This window comes from Papilio polytes, unplaced genomic scaffold, assembly GCF_000836215.1.
Source record: "Papilio polytes unplaced genomic scaffold, Ppol_1.0 DF822178.1, whole genome shotgun sequence".
Classification (NCBI taxonomy): Eukaryota; Metazoa; Arthropoda; class Insecta; order Lepidoptera; family Papilionidae; genus Papilio; species Papilio polytes.
The window spans coordinates 4,603,132-4,630,576 of record NW_013527026.1 but is presented as its reverse complement, the minus strand read 5'-3'; the positions used below and the strand labels follow the sequence as shown (position 1 = coordinate 4,630,576).

At 33.0% G+C, this 27,445-nt stretch overlaps 3 protein-coding genes across 6 annotated transcripts; 2 read left to right on the top strand and 1 right to left on the bottom strand.

The window, feature by feature from the left end:
- Positions 1 to 106: 106 nt before the first annotated feature.
- Positions 107 to 21,761, top strand: LOC106106631 (casein kinase I isoform alpha-like). 4 transcript variants are annotated; one of them, XM_013287241.1, is made up of 9 exons: positions 107 to 450; positions 8,773 to 8,879; positions 10,067 to 10,188; positions 11,521 to 11,715; positions 12,588 to 12,687; positions 16,113 to 16,215; positions 16,367 to 16,453; positions 16,637 to 16,810; positions 17,634 to 18,191. In XM_013287241.1, the coding sequence occupies exons 1-9, from the start codon at positions 319 to 321 to the stop codon at positions 17,736 to 17,738; spliced, it is 1,125 nt and encodes a 374-aa protein (XP_013142695.1). In that variant the 5' UTR covers positions 107 to 318; the 3' UTR covers positions 17,739 to 18,191. The 4 variants fall into 4 exon arrangements, with proteins under 4 accessions (XP_013142695.1, XP_013142698.1, XP_013142697.1 ...); XM_013287244.1 differs by lacking the exon at positions 17,634 to 18,191 and adding an exon at positions 18,772 to 21,761 and having other exon boundaries at positions 108 to 450; XM_013287243.1 differs by lacking the exon at positions 107 to 450 and adding an exon at positions 4,647 to 4,898.
- A 254-nt stretch (positions 21,762 to 22,015) lies between these two features.
- LOC106106577 lies at positions 22,016 to 23,838 on the bottom strand. The gene is made up of 4 exons (XM_013287177.1): positions 23,656 to 23,838; positions 23,104 to 23,274; positions 22,496 to 22,649; positions 22,016 to 22,133 (listed from the first exon to the last, which is right to left on the bottom strand). The coding sequence occupies exons 1-4, from the start codon at positions 23,761 to 23,763 to the stop codon at positions 22,042 to 22,044; spliced, it is 525 nt and encodes a 174-aa protein (XP_013142631.1). The 5' UTR covers positions 23,764 to 23,838; the 3' UTR covers positions 22,016 to 22,041.
- A 407-nt stretch (positions 23,839 to 24,245) lies between these two features.
- Positions 24,246 to 25,621, top strand: LOC106106559. The gene is made up of 2 exons (XM_013287158.1): positions 24,246 to 24,371; positions 24,609 to 25,621. The coding sequence occupies exons 1-2, from the start codon at positions 24,299 to 24,301 to the stop codon at positions 25,586 to 25,588; spliced, it is 1,053 nt and encodes a 350-aa protein (XP_013142612.1). The 5' UTR covers positions 24,246 to 24,298; the 3' UTR covers positions 25,589 to 25,621.
- Positions 25,622 to 27,445: the final 1,824 nt, after the last annotated feature.

The window sequence follows — 27,445 nt, the reverse complement described above, 5'->3', positions numbered from 1 at the left end:
TGCAAAATTCATTGTTAATACACAATGAAATAAAGTGCAAGTAGCGATTACAAGAATTAAAATTGATTAAACATTACATTGCTGTATGGCAACATTGACCTTACCGTAAAAGTAAATCGTGTATCGGAACGTGCCCATACCAGCCAGTTACTATCTTTCGTTTTACATCTTTCTTTCCGTTTTGCTAATATTGTTCACGACATCACGAAATAGAAATGATAGCGCGTCAAAACTTGTTGTTGTAGTGTTTCAAGATCTTTGTGTGGTTTTATAACAAAATTCGTGTAATCTACCCAAATTAGAGAACAATCAGTCACCATGTCGAACTTTCAGGGTATGCTGGCAATTAAAAGGGAGGTTCTTATTGCAGGAAAATATAGGATTATTAGGAGAATCGGTGGTGGTTCATTCGGTGATATTTATCTGGGAATAAACACCGCTAATGGCGAGGTAAGTGGCTGATTCATTGTTATAGTAATTTTATATACGTTTGACGTGTTATTTCAAGTTTGAAAAGAGGTCGTCAAGGGGTTGTGAAATTGCGTACATACGTCCGTGTTAGGTTGACGAAGGCTCAAGGACTAAATGTCGATCTTTCTTGCGATTATTACGCACTAACATAGGAATAGAAAAAAATCAAAATATGATTGTATGATAGTTTTATCTGAATGACCGTGATTTCATAAAAATTTGCGCCAAGTATGTCGACTTGAATCCAATTATTGCAATACATTTCTAAGAAACATATAATTTAGATCTAATAGGAATAACGTAGGATTATTATCTTGCTAAAATTCACTTTGAAATCAATAATTTACATTTTATGTATGTGCTTGTTTCTTTAACATTATACAAGGAAACTCTTGAATATTGCTTGTAAAATACTTCATTGTATTAATACTTAACAAGTCATAAACATAATTTGTATGTAATAAGTACGATAATATTACAAAATATGAAATTATTATTTTAAGGAATAGTTTATAGAAACAAATTTATCATATCTATCATCATGTATAATGACTTTCTAATACATTTTTACTTACGAAATACCTGTATAACACTAACACATCTTGTTATTTAAAAAATAAACAAATAAACTGCAGGGACACTAAGTCACTTCTCTCATCAAACTCAGCTAAGTAGTTAACTTTCATATATGTATGAATTTCATGAAATTATACACACAAACCTTGAGCCTCTTTCTAAAGTCAGGAAATACATTTAAATGAAAAATATATCTTGCTGTCTCCCTCTATTGGTACTGGATACCCATTGTAATATTGATTTTTCCATGTATCTTATCTATTTAAGTCTATTTCTCACACATTTCCTATATTAGCTGATGTAATTACTATAGTGTTTACATTAATTATGATTTGGCATATTTGTAAGCTAAAAAATCCTATATGCACAGTTTCATTTACAATGTTTACACTAAACATACATGGTTATTTTTACATGTTAAAAATTAACATGTAAAAATAACCTAGAGTACAAAGGTAAACGCTGAGTGGTCATATTTTATTTACACTGAAGCAACTCCATCCATGCAGAATTAAAAAAAAACTTCGTAAATCATCTATATGTTCTTCCAGATTATGTTCTACATTTGCCAAATTTCATCAATTTCCATAGGGCTGTTCCGGAGATACCTAACTAACATCCGTTCGTCGGAAATTTTACATTTGTAATATTAAGATGTGATGTTCTGTTTGTAATGTTAATTTCTTTTTAAAATTATGTTTATCATAGGATAAATAAGTTCTCAATCTATTGTAATAAGGCTTGTGGTAGTTTATAGTAAAACTGTTATTTGCATTCCCATGTTGATATACCAGTCACCATCCTGTCATTGTTTGTAAATTAAAAACGAAACAGCAATTATCATCATTTATGGTTGTATGGTTCTACTGCAAATCTTTTTATGTGCTGGTACAGTCAGCTGCATATACTATTGGTTTTAAAAATACACATGCATTTTATTTAATAGCTTGAATTAGTGATCAAAAAGTATACAAGTATTTAAAACTGAAGGCTTATTTATGCAGCTTACTGTTATCATCTTCTTCCTTATTCTACTGCCATAGGGTCGGAGCAACAGGTTTTTGTCCTCCACATAACTCTATATCATCTTAGTCATCACTCCCGTCTTGATCATGTCACCTTTAACACCTCTACCGGTGTACCCTTCCACACTCATTACTAACATCCTTGTTACATGGGATTTATCCCTCCTCAAAACATGCCTATACCATGCCAACCTTTCACTCCTTACCTTTTCTACCACTGGGACTACTCTCAAACTTCCTCAAATTGTACAAGGTTAAATTTTAATTTATACATAAAAAAGATGTCAACACAAATATGGATGAAAGTTTCAAATGAAGCAGACCAGTATCAAATTATTTGATTACAAGTAAACTATAATATGAGTTTACTGGTGTTTAAATATTATAGATAACTGATTTATTATTTGCAGTTCAATAAAGGATATATCTTGTCATTTCATTACATTAAATTCTCCCAACTGATTGTTTTCAAATGAAATTCATATTAAGAAAATTGTGAAACATATTATATCTAAAATAGCATACTGAAACACTACACAGTTTGTTGTAAAATGTTACAAGGTAATTCAGTCAAAGTGTAGTATTACAAGAGAACCAGCTTGATTCAAATGTTACATCTCTATCATAATCTTCTTCTTCTTCTGTAGCTCTACAGCCCTTTGTGGGCCTTGGCTTGGTCCAGCAGTTTTTTCCATTTCAGCCTATCTCTGGCCATGGTCCTCCAGTTCGCTATGCCAACGGTTTTCACGTCTCTACTTATGCCGTCTATCCACCGGAGCTTTGGCCTCCCTCGACTTCGACGGCCCTCGGGATTACTTGTCATGACGCATTTAGGAACTCTAGTGTCATCCATCCGCACCACGTGGCCCGCCCATCTGAGCCTGTTCAATTTAATGTGTCCCATTCTATCATAATCACAATGCATTTTTTTATTTTATTGGACAAAAACATAAATTGAAAGAATACAATAAAGAAATGTTATAAGCGGTACAGAAACCCACAGGATTTATGTGTAACCACTGGTCACTTAGTTTATAACATATAAAAAGTAATAAAGAAACTTAGACTATTTTACTCACAAATAATGTAGCTATTCAATGGTGAATGAATTTGAAATCGGTCCAGCAGCCTCCAAGCCACTCTAATACCTACAAAAACATAAATCTCTCCTCTTTATAATATTAGTATAGATTATTTTAATTTACTTGTTACATATTTGTTGTTTTAACAGAGCCGATTTCAAATTAATTTTACATTTTGATTTTAAAATCATGCATTTTACAAGAAGGTATGTTTTGCTGGGACATTCTTGTAAGAAAAAAAATTGTGTTAGAATGTTCCAAAAATATTACACCTGTAAATCTTGTAACATAACTCTGAATAATGTCTTTTTGCATTTTAATTTGTTGATGTGTGCAAGTCCTATATATGTTATCTAGTTTATTAGGATTTTAGAGCCAACCTTTTTTCCCTTTTTAAATTATTTCTATCTATCTATAACTGAGTATTGGTTGGAAGGTTATCATAACTCTAAATGTTGAAATGGTTAGTAAAGAGAATGTAAAACTATAGAACACAATACAAGCTCTAAAAGCAATTTATGACACCTTGATTATAAATACTAGCTGTTACTGGCGACTTCGCCACCTTAAATTAAAAAATAACCAAAAATATCACCTATGTTACTCGCAAATAACATAGCTTTTTAATGGTTACAGAATTTTTCTAATCGGCCCAGTAGTTTTTGAGTTATTTCAATACATGCAAGAATTCAGATGCAAATCTTTCCTCTTTATAATATCAGTGTAGATTAGTCTCGTGCTATTCTTGAATTCCAATTGTTAAAGTGCTCTTGTTATTGTAGTACTGTTATTTTTATTTCCCTTGTTATTTTCCTTATATTGTTCAGTCTTGTCAATATAGAAATATATTTATGTTAGTAATGATTTCACATAAATAATCAAATGAAACATAACATTATTTCTAAAAGCTTAATTTCTATTATTTGTTTAAACTATATTTCCTTTAAATTTGTTTAATGTAAAACTTAACATCAATGTTCATACAATTTAATCCCCAAAAGCCATTGGAAAGTCTTGATTACTAGCGCCATCTATGGAAAATTAAAATACCTTATACAACTGCGCCATCTAGCATAGCTGAATTGAATTAAAAATTCTAGCCAGAAATTAATTAATTGAAAGAAAATCCTGATCTACAAAAACATAAGCAAATAGCTCTGTTTTAGGTCGGAAGTCAACAAAATGTGCGATTATTGTCTTGGTAATATTGATAAAACAAGCCTTGAAAGGATATTATGTAAATGTTTCGTTTTCTAATTGCATCACCAGGCTTTTTCTATCAAATGTCTCCTACTACGTGTTCTCTTTAAAGACGTCCTTTTATTTCAAAGCAAAAGCTACTACAGTGCTTTATGGCGATAAAAATCATGTTAAAATTATTATATATGGTAACATTTTCAATTTGAAAAAAAAAAAACTACGAATTTTTATAAAAGGTTTTGTAGAATTTTTTCTTATTATCTGGCAACATCGATCAAACATTTCTTATCTGTTTAGTTGTAGAAAATGTAGCCAAGATCTTACTCGTGTTTTTATTGAATAGTGTTTAGTTTTGTGAAGTGTACATAGTGTACTTTTAACTGTATACTTTCCGTGTTTGTTAGTGAATATATATATTTAAGAACTCACAATGTTTACGTCCCGACGGGAAGTGTTACTCGCGGGGAAATATAAGATGGTTAGAAGAATAGGTGGAGGATCTTTTGGCGATATTCATTTAGCGATCAATATATCAAGTGGAGAGGTAAAATTAACAAATACATAAACATTTTAAACACTATACACAGCTGTGACTTGACCCCAATCATATGCTTCCCGTATGTAACGCCAAACCATAATGGTTCCCATTCAATGACGCACCTTATTCGTAAGTAATGAAGCTATTTGCACTTATTTTGTTACAGTGATCTATTTAAATTCTCAAACCATGCTTCCTACGTAAACTAAAACGTGTCTAAGTCATATCCTTTTTATTTTAATATAACCCTTCTCGGAAGTTTTTGTAAGATTGTGAAACTTCAATGACCTGTTTTGAATGAAAACATTCGTATAATGTATTTAGCGTTATTATACGATATTTTAACTGTTTTCTCATGACCTTACTGCATGCGTGAAATGATAATTGCAACAAAGGCATAACCTGTTAGTGAGCAATGTGCATTTGTTTGTAACATTTTGAAAAAAAAAATAATGAGAACCTAGCCAGCCAGTGTCATTCGTTTTGTTTTTTGTTAAACATTTTTTTACCTGTATTATTAACAAAAGGCTTTGGTTGATAAGCATGTATGATATTATTTTTCTCTGTTTTGTTCAAAGAGAATGAAAAGGATGGCAATACATATTTTTTTGAATACACTAAGAGTGTAAACCTATTGTAATGTGAACTTTCCTCATTGATATAAACTTTTTCAAATGATTTAGTCAATAAACTCAATTTAATGTGTTCTTACTAAAATGATTTCCCTTTCTGAGGATGATTCAATCTTAATTTGCATTAAATCTTATGTCATAAAATGTACATAATTAGTGAATGTTATGTTAAAAACACATACACATCTTAAAAAATATGAATATTATAATATTATATTATTACATATGTTAAAAATACATTCACCCCTTATTAGGGTAGGCTTTGAGCCCCTCGGTGGGGATCCGAGTGAGCTGGTGATGATGATGATGATGATGTTAAAAACATATATTAGCATATAAAGGAAAATACTTTTGTTAAATTATTCATTGTTTACTAATTATTGTAGGTTAGATACATAAATGGAATATTCAAGCATTCTAGTGGTTGCCCTAATTGTCAAATTCCTAAAATTCATAAACAAAGCTGTTTTTAAATTAGTTTTATCTACTTTTTTTTCTCTTTATTTTTTAAAAGGACTTTGGTTCCTTAGAACATGTCAGTCCCATAATACCTTAAACTAAATACCGAAACCATACAAATGTAAACAAACAATACAAAATAAGAAAGTAAAAACCAAAAATAGTATTAACAAATTGCTATAAAGCCATGTAGCGGACTTTGTCCGCTTGGTCCGTCAGTAGCTTGGCCAAAGCAGCCAGAAATCCACCAACATGGTGTCTTAGAGGCTTGTGCCTCTTAAACAGTGCCTCTCTCTCACTCCTGTTGAGGACAGACTCTGCCAAAGTTTTATCTACTTAACTATGAGTGTGTCAGATTTCATGTTCATTCATTAAAGCAATCTCCTCAAAAAGGGTACATTCTTATTTTATGTACAATTGTACTCAATTTTTCTTCTTACTAATACTATAAATGTGAAATTTGGATGGATGGATGGATTTTTGTTACTAAGTATCTCAGTAACCTCTTAACCAATTGCATTGAAATTTAACACAGATGTAGAACATATTCTGGAAAAACACATAGGCTTCTAGTTTTATTTTAATTCCTTGCCGGCAATTGCTTGTAAATGAAAATAATCAACCATTATTAGTAAAATTTTCTATATAACTTTATTATTTTTTCTATCTGTAGTTTAAAAAAGTTAGGGGCAGATTTTTATCTGACTAACAATATACTTTTTTTTGCATATTAGTGTAAATTGCAGTCTTCATAATATCTTTGAATGTCAGTAAACTGGATCATAGAAAATCCACTTTGAACAAGTCATTTGTAACATTCTGGTTGTTACTAGATTATTGTACTATGAATGTGACTGTTAAATTTAATTTCTAATTGTAAAGGAATTCAATTATACCTGTATGTTATTAAAAAAAATATAGCCTATGTTAGTCACAGATAAATTACCTGTCTAACAGTGAAAGAATCTTCAAAATCAGTCCAGTAGTTTTTGAGTTATTTTAACACATATATACAAATGTCTCCTCTTTATAATATTAGAATAGATAATAAGCATTAACATGATTTGCTTAAACATAAATACATGTGTGATTCAAAACATATTTATAATTTGATTTCACTTATAAAGGCATTTAATTATAAGGTTAAAATGAACTATATTATGGCATTTTCATTTTTATCTAATACAAAAACACAAATCTTTCCTCTTTATGATATTAGTATAGATAGAACCAAATAACTTTGTGTACTTGAAACTAAATTCCAGTTAACCAACATTGAAAGTAATTAATCTTGTGTTTAAAATATGCTATTTGTATTGTTAATGTTATATTAATTTTAAATATGAAATCACATCAATTTGTAATTCACTTATTCATTATACTCGTCTACACAACAAAAAAAGTATAAAATGGAGATAAAACCTTACACAAAAAATACTGCTCAAACTCTCATATTGTTTTCACTCTCAATCTTATATCTGTACTAATATTATAAAGAGGAAAGATTTGTTCTTTTGAAATTTTGTATGTATTGAAATAACTCTAAAATTACTGCACAGATTTAAAAAATTCTTGCACCATTAAAAAGCTGTGCTGTCACTGAGTGGCTATGTTTTTACTATTTTAATTTCATGTTCTTTTACTTGCTTTCGTTACTTGCTACCGTCTTTAGATGTAAAAGGTATAAATTATAATATAAAAATGTAATTACCATAGGTTGATTACATCCATTTGCAAAACCATTATAATATAAATAAAATCATTTTGTTCTACTGACGTTCAATATTTATTTTTACTGACAAACATAATTTGGTATTTTTCTCCGCGCTGGCAACACTATCACCGTGACGTCACAGAAATGAGCTGACGTGCTGAAATGAGTTTGTGTCCAATTTTATAGCAATTGTTAAAAAACATTTCATTTTCAATAGATTGTTATTACAACAATCCAAAAAAAGTGTAGCCTTAATTCATAGAATCAAAATGTCTGTTAAATATTTATTTCACTAACGAGTTATGAAGACAAAAGAAAATGGCTACCATCAAGAAACATACAATAATAGAAACAGGTATCGGAGAATACAAAGTTATCCGAAAAATAGGCTGTGGCAGTTTCGGCGATATTTATTTAGCTGTAAATGATCTGAAAAAGGTACTTTCATTTATTAATTCAATTATAAGTCGACATCTTTGCGCGCCTTGTGACGGCTCGCGTGTTTAATTCTGTTTTGAATATGGTTTCAAACGCATTTTCCTATAATGTTACGTGAATTTAGAACTATACGTTTATAAATTGAATTTTTAAGTTATTTTCTTTTCGTGTTTGTTTTTAAGGATACACATAGAAAAATAGTTTCAGTTGTCGTACTTCCTTATTTATTGTCAACAAAGATTTTACATTTCCTCAATATTATCGTGTATTTCTAAAAGCGATTAAATGTCTAGTAAATAAAATATACAAAATCATTTCACTTATAAACAGTTTGTGCAACCTTCTCAAGATATATTTTAATTATCTGACCTTATTGCTTTAGTAGTTTTTTTATATGTTTGTTTTAATTTAATTTTTTTATTTGCACTGGGAAGTATACACTGAAGTGCAAATGTGAAACATAATGTAAGAGATGTTTTTAAGTAAAGAAAACATTGGTCGTAGAACATAATCTGAAAGTATAGGCTACCAAATGTTTTAATACTTTATAGACAGAGTTATGTTAGTTAAATAATCAATTAAATTGTTGTTTATATTATACTCATGTATATTTCGTAATATGTATTATTTGTTGCAGGAGGTAGCAGTGAAAATAGAAAACATTAAGGCAAGGCACCCTCAGCTTCTATATGAGAGCCGAGTATATAAAATGCTCCAAGGGGGCATTGGAATACCACATATAAGGTAATTCATACATGGTTATAATTAACTAATGTAGCATATTATTTCAAAGTTGGAACAAACACCATCTATGTCCAGTCTAAGGCAGCAGCCATCAAACTTGTGATGAGCACAATGGGGTAAAATCTCTGCTTACAAAGACATTCATGAATGTCTATTCAAGCTGAGATAATCACCCTCTGTGCCCTTTTCTACTCATAAGTTTTGTGAGCATTGCCTCAAAACCTTTACAAACTTTAAAATTCTTATCCAATTTTACTTCTTTGTAAATATTATAAAAGTGAAAGTTTATATAGATGGTTAGAATACCTAAATGGATCTAGTCTAGATAAAATTGTAATAGAGATAATTAGTCTGGAATAATGTATAGCTATTAGTTTATTTTTAATTCCTAATTGTTAAATACAAAAGTGACAGGTAAATAAGAATTTTTAAGTCTAGGAGGGTAGATATGAATTCTTCATGTATTTAATGTAAAAAAAATGTTTCTCCATATAACGATATCCATTACCTAATCCTTGAATATGAGGTGTAGATATTAGACAGGCTTTATATGCAAATGTATTGTTGACCTCAATACTTGGTCATACAAGGTCTTAGGTTTAAGTGAAGTGTGTGAGTGCGGTTCTTATTAAAGTTATTGTTTGTCAAATTAAAAGCAATAAAGCTCATGTTAGTGTAATTGATATTTTTTTAATAAGTGTTCTTTAAAAAAAAATCAATTACAATTTATTGTTTTTTTTTTTTAATTTATAATAAGTGTTCTACAATTATTTTTATTTTTTGAATAGCTTTTGCTATTGACTTCATATGCATGGAGTTTTTTTCTAGTGAACGTAGATTATTGTACTCAGTGATGTAGTTTGAAGGTTTAGGAATTTTACAAAATGTCCGTATAGACAAGTTTCGTTTTTAAATTACAGTAATTAGAGTACAATGTAGAATACCAGCTTTTGCCCGCGACTGTCCGCGTAGAATAATAATAACGAAAGTGATTAACCTATGTGCTCTTCCAGACTATCCTCTAGACCTATGCCAAATTTCATTGAGATCCAGACAGCAGTTTAGGCTACAAACTCGTAACAAACATCCATCAATCTAAACATACGCATTTGTAATGTTTAGAGGTCATTGGCCTGTACATTTTGGTTGTCATTATCTATTCGGTTTTGACTAGATGTTTGTTACAGATGGTATGGATACGAAAAGGACCACAACATCCTCGTGATGGATCTGCTGGGGCCTTCTCTCGAAGATCTCTTCAACTTCTGCTCGCGACAGTTCACCATCAAGACTGTTCTCATGTTAGCCGGTCAGTATCCCTTCTTTGTCATCTGGCAATATTTGTTTATTAAAAAATAATATGTTATCATAATAAACTAAATTGTTCTATAACTTGTTTTGGGTTTGCAAGTGGAATTGTATTTTGAGGAGATTAAATGTTTGTGTATATATAATCCCTTTTTAACCTTATGTCTGTTTGTAATTTGTGCTACAATTTGGATTATCAAGGTAATTGAAATCCTAATTTTATTGCTTATATACTCCAATTGTTTCTCCATTTTAAATAAAAAGTATTGACTATTTTGCAAGCAATTCTGCATATGCTTAGATGAGTGTGTTTACTGAAGAGTTAACTTTAGTCCACTTTCCTCCCCACTCTTATAAGGAAAGGATAGGAATGGAAGTTAGTATTTTGAATGATTTTTTGGTGGATGCACCAAAAGAGGAAATCTCTCCTTTCTATAAGTGTCCCCTCTCTCAAACAAAAAGGCAAAACATCTGCAATTTCAGATGTCTATGGGCAACAGTTTTTTTCCTATTTCCAAGTTTTCAATCTTATATTATGAATAGCTGTTCCCCTGCGGATTGATCCCCATTAAATTATAAACATTATTTTATTGTTTACATTGGTAAAACTTTCAATTGTAAATGTCAACTCCAAAGAACAAATGACAAAGAAGGTCTTTGCTATTGGATCACAATTACTATTACCATGGTAATCTTTGTTTTTTGATGCTTATTGGCTTGTAGTTTTTGTCCAAATTATTTAACCTCTAATTTTAGTAGCTTGAAAACATATAGCCTAAAGTGTGTTGAAAATGTAGGGTTTTGTATATAAAAAAAAAAATGTTAATATGCTGTGTTTGAAATCCTACATAACATAACATAACAAAATATGTGTTTAAGCTATAAAGAGAGTAATTAGTATAAAGAAAAAATCCTCAAAGGCAGCAACAGCCGTAGTTTCTCAGGTATTGCGGATGTCCATGGGTGTCACTGATAACCTTATTGTTTGTCTCTGTTTCTCTCTCTCTCTCTCTCTTATACTATTATAATAAAGACTAAACACACACATTTTTAATAAAAAGCCCTATACTTGTGTCACACTTTATACTGTATATTTTGAACCTATTAAACTTAGGGGGTAAATATTTTGGATAAAACCCTTATGTGGGAAAGAGACCATAAGTTGTTGCCAACATCAAAAAAGAAAAATTGCTAAGGTTTGATTGTTGATATTTGATAAATGTAAGCAATAAAACCTTCATAATTTCATGCGGATGTAGTCGCACGGGAACAGCTAGTTTCTTATAAAAAAGAAAGTTAAGAGGTTGGGATTATAAGGTTCCTGTTGTCTCAGATCAAATGCTGGGCCGCGTTGAGTTCATTCACTGCAAGTGTTTCATCCACCGCGACATAAAGCCGGACAACTTCCTAATGGGTATCGGCCGGCACTGCAACAAGCTCTATATGATTGACTTCGGACTCGCCAAGAAGTTCCGTGATCTCCGCACCCGCGCCCACATATCCTACCGCGAGGATAAGAATTTGACTGGTAAGTAAAATAAAAAATAAAGTAAAAAAAATATAAAAATATTAATAGTTCGGTGGCTCAGTGGTTTACTTTTAAATGTATGATTTTTTTATTAATTTATGAAATAAATATTTCAGTATAAGTTTTGAATAGCAGGTTAAGGGTAAAATAATTTAAAAAAATCTTGGTTACTCAATAAAAACTATATTTATGTTTGTGGGTTGACTTGTAATCTACAAGTCTTGGGTTCGAATCCCACTGTACCACTGTTTTTCGAATTTTCATATGTACATACTTTACCCGACGTTCTTACGGTGAAGGAAAACATGATGCCTGCACATATTGAAGAAATTCAAAGATATGTGTGAAGTTAACCCGCAGTGCAGCGTTGTTGACTAGGACCTGGTCACCCTAGCTTAGGGTAGGCTCCGAGTCCCTCGGTGGGGACGTATAGTGATGATGATGATAAAAATATTACCATCCCTATCTTTATTTAATAAATATGTTCTAAAATTAAAGGTCTGTTCATTTGTTTTGAACATAGTTACATATTGTACAATCCAATAATGTAATTTTTTAAGTAAAACATACATTCGAAAATAGTTTTAAGTGAAATTCCTTGAAATTCCAATTTTTTTACGTTATATACTGTCATTTATCCAGAAAGAGTAATTACTAAAGTTACTTCCTATTCCAGTAAAATGATCTTAATTTTTGTACATCTGTATTAAAAAGTTGTTTTTGTTTGTTCGCTTATAACTCAGGAAATATAAATCGGAATAGTAGAATATTTTCACATCAGATTGCCTATTTATTAAGCAATGTTATGGTCTATTAAACTTAACGCTATCACTGTTAGGGGGTGAGCAGGGTGTATATGTATGAATGTGTAGGCACGGCGCGCTACGCGTCCATCAACGCTCACCTCGGCATCGAGCAGTCGCGGCGGGACGACATGGAATCGCTCGGATACGTACTTATGTACTTTAACAGGTAAATATATACATATATACTATACTATTATAATAAAGCGTAAACACACACTTCTTTGTTGCCTAAGATGTCAGCATTTATAGCATATTTTTAAATGATTCTTTTATGGGGCTATATATTTTCAGGCCATTAAACTTAGGGGGTAAATATTTTGTATAAAAACCCTAATGTGGGAAAGAGACCATAAGTTGCTGCCAACGTCAAGGGAGCAAGGTTGCCAAGTTTTGTTATGTCATGTCATTTTGACACTTGCAATTGACAATTTTACACATGTAAACAGTAAAATAATTTTATGCTAAGGAAATCGCACGGGGACAGCTAGTTACTAATATAAATGCGAAAGTTTAGAAGGATGGATGTTTGTTAGAGTTTGTAGCATAAACTGATGAACGGATTTTGATGAAATTTTACATATACGTGGGTAGTCTGGAAGAACACAGGTTACTTAATTTTGATTTTGTCTTTCTCTCGAATAGAGTCGCAGGCGAAAACTAGTTCGTTTATACATTAGCTGTAGACGGCGATTTGTCTGCTGGAAATTAAAAAAAATTTTTAATAATCTGTTCCTCAGCGATAATGCAATATTGTAATGGTAATTTTTTTCAATTAATCCAGTAGACCACACAGAAAACAAAAGTGAAATGGAAGCAATTCCGCGTTTCGTCTGATTAGTGTGGTGCCGGAGTCCCAATTTTAGTCCCTTTCCCATTTTTATCTTTTTCTTAAGAGGAGGAAAAGTGGATTTGACGGTGGAGGAGTCGCATAGGAAGAGGAATAGTCCTCTCTATGTGCGTCTCCTCCTCCGTCAATGAAGGGTAGGCAACGCATCTGCAATTGCGGATGTTTATGGGCAGCGGTCATTCTCCATTTCGGTAGATTCAGGTGGACGCTTGCTCGTTTGCACCATATATTATAAAAAAAAAGTTTTTGTATATCCGTTACATAACACAAATACATATTTTATCTTTATAATATTGGTATAGATATAATCCATCTGTTATTTAATAATACAGTATCTAATGTATGCATTATCGTAGCAACTTTAGAATTACCAAGGAATGAAATGAAACGATAGTTTATGTATGGATGTTTCTCCAATGAAAACTCCCAGTAACAAAACACGCCGTTGATAAAACCGTTGGTCGTGCGGTTATACTCGAGTCACAACGTGTTGTAACAGGTCGCTTGGGACAAGTTTTATTACTGCTTACTTTGTTATCGACTTTGTAGTCAAGAAAATTGTATAAACTAATTGTAAGGATATCAAAATTGTTACATTTAAATTTCTTTATTTCTATCATATTTAGTACTAGCTGTTGCCCGCGACTTCTTTCGCGTTCTCATAAATGCGAAATGACACGAATAAATTTGTACATAATTTTGAAGATCACAGGCTACTGAGCTTTTTTTATTTTCGTGCGGACAAAGTCTCGGGTAAAAGCCAGTATTTACATAAAAAAGGACACGAAAAAACATAATAGTATTCGTTATTTTAAATATAACAATCAATTGTGTTCCTTTAGATAAGGGAAAAAATGTTTATCGCAAACTGTAGGCAGTGACGTTTTTTATTAAACAAAACCTGTTGCGGCGTCACGTCGTCGATGACCGTTCACGGAAATTGTGACTCAAACACTCATGCTTTATTAATTTAGACCACTTATTCTATATTTTCTGTAATAAAGCGTAAACACACACTACTTGTACAGTATGTCAGCAATCCCAACATAATCATACTATCATACTAATATTATATATGTGAAAGTTTAGATGGATGGATGGATGTTTGTTAGAGTTTGTAGCATAAACTGCTGAACGGATCTCAATGAAATTTGGCATAGAAGTATAGGATAGTGTGGAAGAACACATAGGCTACTTGGTTTTGTTTTTTTTTATAATACCATGCTGACGGAGTCGCGAGCGAAAGCTAATTTTCTATAGTTCTTTCTTTAGTAAAAAATTAAAAAAAAAGCCTAATGTGGGAAAGGGACCATAAACTAGAAGATGCCAACATTAAGGAAGCAAGGTTATTATGGTAATGGAAATTTTGACATTTGCAATTGAGAATTTGACAAATGTAAACAATAAAATAAAGTTTTTATTATTCGGAACAGCTAGTTTATATCTATGAGTGCGGTAGTAACCGCTTAGTATTGGTCCTACCTCACATCGCGGATGTTTTGTGTCGACACGTGTGACGTACTCAACGACTTACGGATTTCTTTGACCTACACCCGAAAACCCGACCGACATACTTGCACAATACGATGTTTTAATACATTATTTCTAACAGACTTATAGTTTGTGCAATATTGACCTTTATGTTCTGTTGTTTAAAGTTCAAATTCACATCATTGTTGGTTTGAAGGTCGATTCGAGTTTGACGTTCAAAGTTACCGTTAGATGTTGCCCGAGACTTCTTTTGTAAAAACAAAATAGATTTACTATGTTACTATGTTTTAAGTTAATTTACAGTGGACATAACTTAACAACTTAACTATCGACAGTGTAATTGTAAAGAGAGAAGGTTTACTTTATATTTGTAATGTATAAAATCAAAAACTACTGGACAGATATCAAATATTCTTTTACCTTAACAGTACTATATATTCCTTACTAGCTGTTCCCGTGCGACTTCATCCGCATAAAATTATAAAAAAACTTATTTTATTGTTTACATTTGTCAAAAATATCAATAGCAAATAAATGACATGGGGTGACGACGAACCATTGCAATCTTATATCCTTGATTTTGGCAACTTGTAGCTTATGGTCCCTTTCCTACATCAGTGTTTTAATCCAATTTATTAACCCCCTTAGTTTAATAGCGTGAACACATATAGCCTAAAGCGTGACGTAAGTGTAGGGCTTTTTATTAAGAAAAGAATTATTCAAAAATATGCTGTAATTGCTGACATCTTGGCAACAAAGAAGTGTGTGTTGGCTTCATTATAATAATTTAGATTTAGTACTATGAAAAAAGGTTAGTTGGGAAATAGTAACGGTTAGAAGTAATAATAAAAACAACACGACGCAAAAACATATCTGTTATCTTATCCATTCTATATCTGACCCACTTTCTAAATTGGCGGTGTACAGATTTATGCATAATCTGTTTATATAATCCTTTTATGTACTGTTTGACTATTTGCATAATATTAATAAAATATATCTATGTTACGGACCTTGGACATGGGTTTTTGACCGAAATTCAGAACCCTTTGGAAAAATCTCTGCAAATATAAAAGTTATTAGATGGGTGTTTGAACTACATAAAATTGAATAACTCGTTTTAAGACAGTAATGTACTCTTTTACACAATAAAGTGTTTTTGATGACAGTGTCCAAATTTTGAACTTATTTATTTAAACTAAAGTTAAAAACTAAAATTTTTAGGTATGTGGATTAATAATGTTACGTTTCAGGGGCTCTTTGCCATGGCAGGGACTGAAAGCTATAACAAAGAAGCAGAAATACGAGAGAATTAGCGAGAAGAAGATGTCGACGCCCGTCGAAGTGCTATGCAAGGTAAGTATTGTCTCTTATATAACTGTCACCACATAAAACTTTTCATTGTAATTATAATATACCGACAACCCTAAAAGAAGACAAACAAAATTGTAATTTTATCGTGATGTTATCATGAACAGTCATAGAACTATGCTTTTTTTGTCGACAGGGCTTCCCGGCTGAGTTTGCGATGTATTTAAATTACTGCCGCGGGCTTACATTCGACGAGGCGCCAGACTACATGTATCTCAGACAGGTAACATTTACTAAATAATATATTTGTTGCTTTAACGTACTAATTCATTGCGTACAACGGGATATATAGCGTAAAAAGAGTGTGAATACAGTTAGTACTACTCTCCATAAAGCATCTAGAGATGATTATGTCTTGTATTTCCCTATTCGTTTAATCTATATGGTTGTTGTGTTTGTTTGTCAGCTGTTCCGCATCCTTTTCCGCACGATGAACTACCAGTACGACTACACGTTCGACTGGACGATCCTGCGGCAGCGCAAGCAGACCATGGAGGCGGGCGCAGCCGCCGCCGACCGCCGCTCGCCCTCCGTGCAGCGCCGCGCGCAGCAGCCGCCGCAGCCGCCGCCCAACAACGAGGTACTGCCTCACTGCGCCTCGCACCTCACACCTCACATCTCACACCTCACACTACACCGTACTGCACCTCACACACCACACACCACACCTCACACTGGATGACACGACGGTAGCGGAAGCTGAACATTGTGGTGGGAGCAGCCGCACAACAACGAGGAATTGCCTCACTGCACCTCACACACCACACCTCACACATTACACTCGACGACACAGCGGCAACGCAAACAATCGATCGAGGTGGGCGTTGCTTCACAACAACGAGATACAGCCTCACTCAGCACCTCACAGTACAACTGACAGTACACCTCACACTACACCTCACATTACACCTCATACTGCACCTCATCTCACACGTTGCACTAGGCGATCCTGCGGCAGGACAACCAAACCATGAAGCCGGACATCGCCGAGGTACTGCCTCACGTGACACACCTCACACCACACTCACCTCACCTCACCTCACACTTCACACACCACGCCTCACACATTGCACTGGAGGGGACCCAGCGGCAGCGTAATCAGATTATGGAGACGGACGTCGCCTCACAACAACGAGGTATCTACCACCTCATACTGACCTCACACCTCACGGGATATAATGTCTCCGCTAACTTATAGTTATACAGACTGACCCTTGTTCTTCAATTCAACAGACAGCCACACACATGAATTGAAACTCTATTTTGCTTCATAATCACCTCATGCGCTATTAAACTTTGCCCTCCTAACCTCACACGACTTTCCCTATCCAGTTTGTACTAACAGCTAACGTATGAGTAGTAGATGTATGTCGGTGTCCGTCAAAGTGTAGCTTTCTTCGTAGGTGAAGTCAGCGCACGCGACGGCGGACTCTGCGGCTAACAAACAGACAGTGAAGGGACACCAGTCCGTCAGCCAAATGAAGAAGAAACTAACCGCCATCTCCTAACTAACACCATACAATAACATGTTCTCTTACTCAATTATTTATAAGTCAAAATTTGACGGATATCACATGTGTGAGATTTCAAATTGATAGTGTTAGGCAAATTTGAATTTTTCTCTTAATTTAGTATGTTTTGTATTGTAAGTTTTGTGGCTGATATGGGTTGAAATTTTTCTTTTCTTATAAGGGCTTTTAAAAGTTTCTACTCGTAGTTTTTATATCGAATCTGATATAAGAATTTGGTAGGTAAATTGTAAAGTAGGGCAGAGGATTTGTCCAGCTTGCATGGAACAGACGATAACAATTTTGTCGACTAACAATATGATGTGGTGTTTTATTATTTTTTTTATATTGATAATGTAAAAAGTCAAAGCAAAAGAAACTTTATATAATTCTCAATCCATTGAGTGCTTAAAAGAATAGTATATTAATATTAAACATGAATTATTTTCAAAGTTTGGTGGTTTTTTTTATTTAAACTCTATAGAAAACGATGAACTATTTTACAGTTTCAAGATGTAAGGAATTGTGTGTATTTTATTAAATAAAGTTTTCTAGTTATTTCAGTAAAATCATGTAAATAAAAATATAAGTTAAAATTTAGTAGTAATTTTTATGAAATATTGCAAAAAAATTTTTTTTGACACCCCTATTCGGTTTGATATTTTCATGTAATTTTATTAATTCTACTTAAACCATATTTCTCATTATATGTGCGTTTTAATTTCAGTATATTTTGTAGCGTGTTTTCATACATTCATTATGTGGTCACTTAGCCCCTAAGTATCTTGAGAAATCCACTCAAATAATTAACACCAACTAATGTATTTAGAGTAGTTACTTGGTCTTCAACACTTACGGCCGAATACTGAATATGAAAAACTTCGTAATTACTACGTAATTAGCCATTTACAATCGGACAGACGTGAAAATATAAATGAAATAGCATAATTCGTTTCATTATACTGCCGTTAGTGTTACTAAACACAAATACCACATAAGTTATAGAAATAATGATTGTAACTTTTTTTTCCAGTGAAAACGAGTGAGGCGTTCGGCGGCTACGAGCGGTCCGGCGAGAAAGAGAACGCGATAGCATCCGAAAGCGCCCCACGTGTGTGTTTGTGTGTCGCCGGCCGCGCTTGCTGCACACTAATCACTTGAACCAGATTAAGCCTAAAATAAACCAATAAACACTAACCCAGAAACTCTAGAAATACGGATTTTCAGTCTAAATTCCAGAAAGGTTGACTTAGGACTCGAGTGCATGAAAGTTTCGGTTTTATTAAACTCAAATCGAGGAAATTTTATAATCTTGAAGTTTTAATTTCACGGGAACATGAGAATTGTGACTTCTAAAGTAGACAGTTATGCCTATAGTCAAGGTGCCCTTGGTTTGCTTTACGTTCTCAAGTTTAGGGTATTAAATAAAACGAAATAATTACTTTTACTTGCATAATTACAACCAAATATTAACGTTAAAATCGTAAAATACCTAATTTTTACGCCTTAAAGTGACGAAATCGAGTTTTGCATTTTCAAGTAAAAGTCCATAGCCTGAGCTCCTGTAAGCATTCAAGATTTTTCATACTAATAAAAATGCGAAAGTTTGGATGGATCGTTAGAGTTTGTAGCCTAAACTGCTGAACAGATTTCGATGGAAGTCTGGAAAAACACACAGGCTAATCATTTTTGTTTTATTTAATTCCACGCGCACAGAGTCGCGGGCGAAAGCTAGTAAGTTTTTTTTTGTTACGTTGGACCACGGGCCCCGAATCAATGGGTACCGTAGCATTTGCTTCTCTTACTATGCTATTACGGCAATATTGCAGGTTTTCGACTATTGTATGGATGTTTTGTATGGATCGCTAGTAAATTGGTTGACCATATATTTCTAACAAAGGTTTTCTAAACGGTTAGTCAGTTTTAGGAAGTTATTGTGATTTTGGTAACGATATATACAAAATAATTGAAATACAATTTATATACTCGTAAAGGGATGTGTTTTTGGTTGTTTTTGGCTCAATTTGATTCAGTGCAGTGATGCTGATGCAGGCGTCGAACGCTATTATGAAATATAAACCTTATTTCTAACAGAGGCCTTTTAAGTTAACGATCTAAAAATTATATTAAATAATTTTTATAATTAAAAAAAAATTGCAACTAATTCAGTGTATTTCCTACACAGAAATGTTTTTTTTATTATAATTTTAAAGTGTGCGTCGATGGACTGCTATATTTTATATAAATATAAAAAAAATGTATAAGAACAGTTGTCTAAATGCGACGGACAAATTGGTTCTTAGTTAATGTAGTAACCTGAATTAACTTAGGTTTTTTTTTTCTTCTAAGTACTCGATGTTAGTTTTCCTAATTAGCTAGTGTTACAAAAACTTTATTAAATTAGTATTTTAGCGGTTTTTACTTGGCATGTGTTGCCAAATGTAATAATATCCGTTTTTAGAAGCGAATTATTGGCTAAAAAGTAATAAATGTTCATTAAAATTATCGATTAACTAATAATAGGTTTCTGTAATGCGAGGATGAAAAAAAAATATGGAAAAACTAAAAAAAAAATAAGTTAGTCATAAGCGACCAGTTTTGCTACCGATTGGCAAAACATTTTTTTCGGCCGATCGACTAAATTGTACATAGACCCGGCCGATCGGTTTGCAATTTGGTAATATTTTGTATTTACGTTTATTTCGAAGTTTTACGGCAAATTGTAAATATCAGACGGTGTTCACTTCAGTGTTTTTTTAATGAACACGTAGTTTTAAGGTGAATCGCGGCACCCGCCACCCTTCCATTACCCTTCCCGTTCCCCTACCCTGCACGATTACATTAGCGATATTTTTGTATGACCGATACAGTAAGTACGAAGGTAATCGTTATATTAAGACGGGTGTCGCAAGAAATTTAAAATAATGTGTGATTGAGTGGAAAGGGGACAAGCATTTATTACGACCAAAATACTGCACTCTGAGATTACTGACATCTACACTAATCCTTAATGTAGGTTACCGGACTAATGTATGAGGTCAGAAAAGATTTTTAATAAAATAAAATTTCAGTACATTTTAACCAAGTGTATCCTAAATTATATAAAGGTCCAAATAAATATGAATTTGCGGTTAAATGCGACGAATGTAAAGACAATGCATTCACAAATACTGTTTTAACTTATGATTTTGATGGTTTGGTTTGCTTGTACCAAAGATTTTTATTTAAAAATATAAACTGAAAATGCTCCAATTTGACTTTACAGCTATCAGCTCTCTGTTCATGATATACTTGAAAAATAGAATTCTTAATTTCTACGCATTTTTCTCCTTCCATACTATATCACTGCCATCTCTAAACCTTCGCAATTTTCATTTAAAAAACGCGCCATTTTTGACAGCTGTCATTGCAACTAGTGATGTGAATCGATTTATCGAAAACGCAAAAAATCTGATTATTACATTAAAGCTTCAAACAAGATAGTGGTATAAGGGTCCAAGTATTATTGAATACTCAGTCCTTTTAAGTTGAGTCGCTGTGCGAAAGTATGAATTTATAAAGAACTAAATAGTATAGAAAAAATATCTATAACTGGTACGAATGAAAAAGAAGCAAAGTCCCAAGACCGTTTATAATTAAAACATCAATTCTGAAATCATAGACTGACATATTTCAATGAGGTTTTTTTTACCGCAAGTATAAGAGCCTGTCCCACCAAATTGTAAATTAACAATCCAACGTAAAATATGTGATGGAAATGTCGGATTTTGTTACCTTATCTGATAGTGACGTCATTTCAAGCTATCTGAGCCTCTATCAGCCAGTGTTGGGACAGGCCCTAAATCTAGTAAAATAAAGCAAGCACTGAAATCGACCAAATCTTTCATTTCGCCTTGTGATATAATGGATCTCAATATTCCTTGCAAGAGATGAAGTTTTCAAAATATATCAAATACAATCTTGTCCCCGATCGAGTAAATGTGCTGCACTTAATAATAAAATAATAAATGTAATTGTAAAATATTTCTTTTGTAGTTTTATTAAAGTCCCTTTTAGTTGTGCGAAAGAAAATGAAGGATTCTGAAGAGAAGTCTACATTACGGATTTTTCAATTTTGATTTTTCTAACCTTCAAAAAGGTTTGGTCTAAAAGGATGTCGAAAAAAAACAAAAAACTAATAATTTTCTGTTTTTAGTTATTTTTCTATTTTCGTTTCATATTTTTATCTCACTTTTTTAGATCACCTATTCCATAACAAAATATTAAAACAATATTAAAATACAACATTTTAATAAAAACAATTTCATACGACATCTTCAGCAGAATTTCTCACCAATGGATCACCTTTCAACGATTTCCTGTAAGTATCTATTATCGGCAGACACCAGAAAATTACTGTAACAAAACAGTTACAAGAAAACAAAGATTCAAATGAATAAAAAGATATTTTACATTTCGATCCAATGACTGAATTAAGTAAACAGGAAGGGTGTTTCCCGTTGGACCGATCGGCCCTACGGGATTGAATCTACAATCCCAATGGGAAAAGAGATTCTTATAGGGCTGATCGGCCCAACGGAAACCTCCAATAAGGAGGTCGAGATGGCGGCCTATAGGCTATGTCTCTTGTCTTAAAATTTATCTAATAGCATAGTGTTTATCTAAAATTTTAGCTCAAAATGTGCAGTTTTTGGTAAAAATATTAATTAAAACTCTGGATAGGAACTAAATCTGTGCAGAAAGACTGGTTTACTTACCAAATAAATACAACACATCCGCAAATAGGGCCATGAAAGTCCAGACCTGTTCGCGCTTGATGCGGCTGAGGAACTCAACGAGCGTCACCACGAAGCCGAACACGACGAATGACAGCGTATACCAAATATACAACTGCATCATTATTGAATTCTCCTGTACAAATATAATTTTTTTAAAATGCTAACTAAGAGTTGGCACACCTTTGATTAAACTATTTTTTACTTTTTATTTATGTATAACTTACAACTAATTTACAAAAAATAATAAAACAAACAAAAAAGTAAACGCCAATATAACTAAAAGTCCAGTAGTGTGCGCACCTCCATATAATTTCATAACAATCAAGACGCCACTAAACAGTTGTGCGATACTTTAGTCAAAGGTGTGCGCGCGATCTCAATTTACCAATTCATCCTTTATAGAAGTGGTGTCGCCACTGTCTATAATATGTAATATCTGCGTACAGCTATTATAAAGACATGAATAGGACTAGGGACGATCTGTAATATTGTTAGCAATTAATTCGATAGATGGCGCTAGTAGTCTTATTCAGTCATTACATTTGAAATATACGCAGCAGAGGGAAATAGTAGTTAAAAAATCTTACAATAATACAACCAAGCAATAGAATCAAGTTGGCAACTTGGAACAGCTTAAGCAACAGACTCCTAAGGCAGTAGATGTTGGCGCGAAGCCGCAGTATGTTATTGCTTCTACACGATTGGCACGCATCCTCCGGGACCATTTGGCTCGTCACGAAGTCCGCGAAACTTGCCACCTGACGAAATGTAAGAAGTACTAAAAAGGAACACAGTAAGAGAATTGCCCATTCTAAAATCCTTCACAAAATTCCATTGCCATCCCTTTACCTACAAGAAAAGAGTGGAAGGAAAATACGAATTAAATTAGGTACAAGATGTACACTCTGCAGACGAAACGGGGAACTAATTCCACTTTACGCCTGTCTTCTGTGTGGTTGTACTATTTCAGTGGTATCATTCCTCCAACAGGTGTTGTTGAGGACTCCAAAAAGTTCCTCTAACACTTACGAAAATAGTCTTTCCCCTATTCAATTGGAACACGAACTATGATCAATTTGAATACCGTAAGCTTAATATATTTGTTCCCCAAGATTTATTATCTTATAATATTTACAAACCAAGCTTATGATAGATATAATAGCGACTGTGGCTCTCGGCGACAGAGTCCTATTCAAATGGCCATGTAGATAGTTTTTAAGGGTTTCCATTAGGCTGTTTAAATTCATTAACTACAACAATTTATCATTTATTTGTACGTGACATGATTGTCTTTTTGTCAGAAATTATATTGTCTATTCCGTCAAAGAGTATTTGTTTTATTCATTGCACATTTTTAATTATACCTAAAGTTACCAAACATTTGCAAACTCTATAAATATTTATTATTCCCTACTGAATATTAAAAAATAATTCCAAATATTAATTTCACTGGTTCATTATCTATCATCCGTCATCTCAGTCATCACTCTCTTCTGGATCATGTCGTCTTTCATGCAATCCATCCATCTCTTTCTAGACCTACCTCTATCGGAGTGTACAAGTTTACTTGTTACGCAAATTAAAATATAAAATTCAATGAAGAATTGTTATTTAACGTTAACTATCTCACTAATTCTTAGTTCGTCTCCTAATCAGTATAAAAATGCAAGTAAAAAAATGGTTTTTTATCTTGATTTCATACTGGCTGATAACAGCTTACTTTTTTCATATTTTTTATCTGTCAGAAGTTGATTAGAAGAAAAATTCTAAGATAAATACAAGATGAACAACTTTTTAATTATTACAGTGATTGCTTTATTTCTAAAAGGCTGTTCTGCGGCTGACAGTGCTGAAGGTACTATATCTCGGAATTAAGAAAAAGAAAATTCTAAAAATCTTCAAAATAAAGGTTCTCCAGTTGCAGGAGTTTACTGTTAGAGGGCTCCTTTGTTCAGTGCACTCCCGTAACCTTGATCAACCTTAAAATTTATAAGACCAAAGCCTTTAAAAATGTTATTTTTATATGTATGACTAGACAGGACAACAACACACTAAATGTCCGCTCTATACTTGATTTATTTGTTTATTCTAGGCGAAGATGTTAATGACGCGCCAAATGAAAAGACGATCGAGGAATTCCCACAAGATGACATCGAGAAGTATATCGAAATGTTCGAAGAAACCGCTCGCCAGTTAACTAAGCCTGAAGACGAAGACATAACAGCTCTCGAAAACAAAATCGATATCTACGACGAAATGTCCGAGATTGTACAAGTTTTCATTGACCTCAACATAAACTCTAACAATGTATACAAATTTCTACGTGCAAAAGGTTTGGATCGAGTAGTTGCACCGTATTTGAAAATATCACACACACCATTGCGTCGACAGTTTTTAATATTAACAAAACAACTGCTTGACATCGCTCCAACTACAGCGAAAGCGGTAATCCCAGTTAGTATTCTAGATAATCTTCTAGATATATTTGAAAATGATCATACTCTATCCATAAAAGCTTACGCGTTAGACATCATGCATTCATGGTTACCTGGTAATCCTAAAATGCAAGCACGAGTCATGAAACTTAAAGGCTTAGATCCTTTTTACCATCAAATAACAAATTTAGATATAACAGTCATTCATACTTTGTTAGATTTATTTAATAAAATACTCGACGAACATATAAAAGCTAGAGAAACTCCAAGAACTAGAGAGAATGCGGAAGATTTAGTGACATACCAGAGGATTGGGTTAATAGAAAGAATGGCGACTTCACACGTGTGTGACGGATTGCTTAATATTTTTGAAAGTTCTTTACCTTTCATACCAAGAACTGGACAAATAATATCTTCGATGTTTGAACTTGTTAAGAAGATAAAACCATTTTGCATTAATAATTATAAAGGGAAATCTAAACCGATCGAAGTTTTCAATGAATTGTACCAATTTGTTAACGACAAATCGAATGATAGAGCATTTGAGAAGTATGGGATGAATAAAACTGATGTTTACGCAGTTTTAGAGAAGTATGTGCAAGAATTGAAATACGCTGTCGTTAAAGATGAATTGTAACGACTTTGTTAAATTAAAAGTTTCTTGATAATATTGCTTTACTCATTCTCAGAAAACCTGTTTTCTTCGTAACATTTCTTTCAAACAAAACTGTTGCTCGTATTTTCGTCGACGTGAAATTAAAAAATATAGCCTATGTTACTCACTGATAACGTAGCTTTGTAATGGTGAAAGAATTTTTGGAATCGTCCCAGTATATTTCAATACATATAAAAATACAAATATTTATATTAGTATAGGTATACGATTGGCAACAAAACATGTTAATATAGTTACATACAGTGGTTGAATTTTAGTTTAAAATCTAAACAAACATATTTCATTTATAGACAATCACAACGTTCATAGAAAGAAAAACAATATGCAAAATATAATTACATCTAAGAAGTTACAATGTTCAATCTATACTAATACTATAAAGAGGAAAGATTTGTATTTTTGCATCTATTAAAATAACTCAAAAACTACTGGACCGATATCAAAAATTCTTTCACCGTTAGAAAGGTAATTTATCTGTGAGTAACATACGCTACTTTTTTAATATTTCTTTAATATCACACGGACGATGTTGAGCAACAGTTAGTAACTAACTAGCTGTTCCCATGCGACTTCATCCGCATGAAATTATAAAAAAATCATTTTATTATTCACATTTGTCAAATCATCAATTGCAAATGCCAAAATGACATGACATGATGTCAAACCATGGCAACCCTGCTTCCTTGATGTTAGTAGCAACTTATGGTCTTTTTCCCACATTAGTGTTTTGTATCCAAAATGTTTACCCTTAAAATATATAGTCTAAAGCGCGCCGTAAGTGTAGGGCTTTTTATTAAAAGTAGAGTTATTCGAAAATGTGCTGTGATTGCTGACATTTTAGGCAACAAAGAAGCGTGTATTTACGCTTTATTATATTAGTATAGATAAAAGTGTGAAAATCTAATTATTACATCTTAATTTATACATTTAAATGTATTTTGTGTGGTCTCCAAAGTTGTTAAAGCATTATGCAATACGCGGATATGTTGAGGGATGTCAATACAATACGTTTTGTTCGCGTATGTGGTGCGATTGTCTATTTGATTTATTGTGCTGACATGTCTGGGGTTGCGATTGCTGAATTTATATTGTGGTGGCATTGACGGTGAAGTGTCGAGAACCAATTAAGGTTTTTATGGCATACTAGATAACCTCGTTGTATTGTAATTCTAGTTAATGGAAAACAGGCAAGGACAGACCTACATTCGCAAAGATCGAAGTAACCGCTGCCCATACACATTTGCAGTTGCGTTGGCTATCTTTATTCGACGAATTTCGATGAAAATTTTTACAGGTGTAGAGGAGTCTGGAAGAACACATAGGTTTGCTTTTGTTTTTTTTTATTCCACGCTGCCAGAGCCGCGGACGAAAGCCAGCAAGCTTAGCAAATTGTAATTTCATTTATTTATATTTCACAAGTTCAAACACACTTGTTTCTATTTTATCTAAATTAAATCTTAAGGAAATATATCAGACGCAATTCTGTGTTCTGAGCAGTCCGTACCCAAAGCCATTGTTATTGTTGCTTTTTACATTATTTCGTACCATTAAGTTAAGGACGGAAGAAGTAATTAATTGACAGTATTTTTTTCTTTACACTACTAAAAACCCATACTCCCAAGCCACAATTCTCACATCCGCGTATTTATTTTGTTTGTCATCGTAAAGCGGGATCATTAGCGCATAGATTGGTGACAAATCGCGCGCAATGGGTGGTCGCCATTTTGTGAATCCGCGTTCTTCTGCTTTTAGGGCTGTGTGAATAACATATGCATTAAGAAATAATTCACGACTTTAATGTTAAAGGCGATGGTTGAA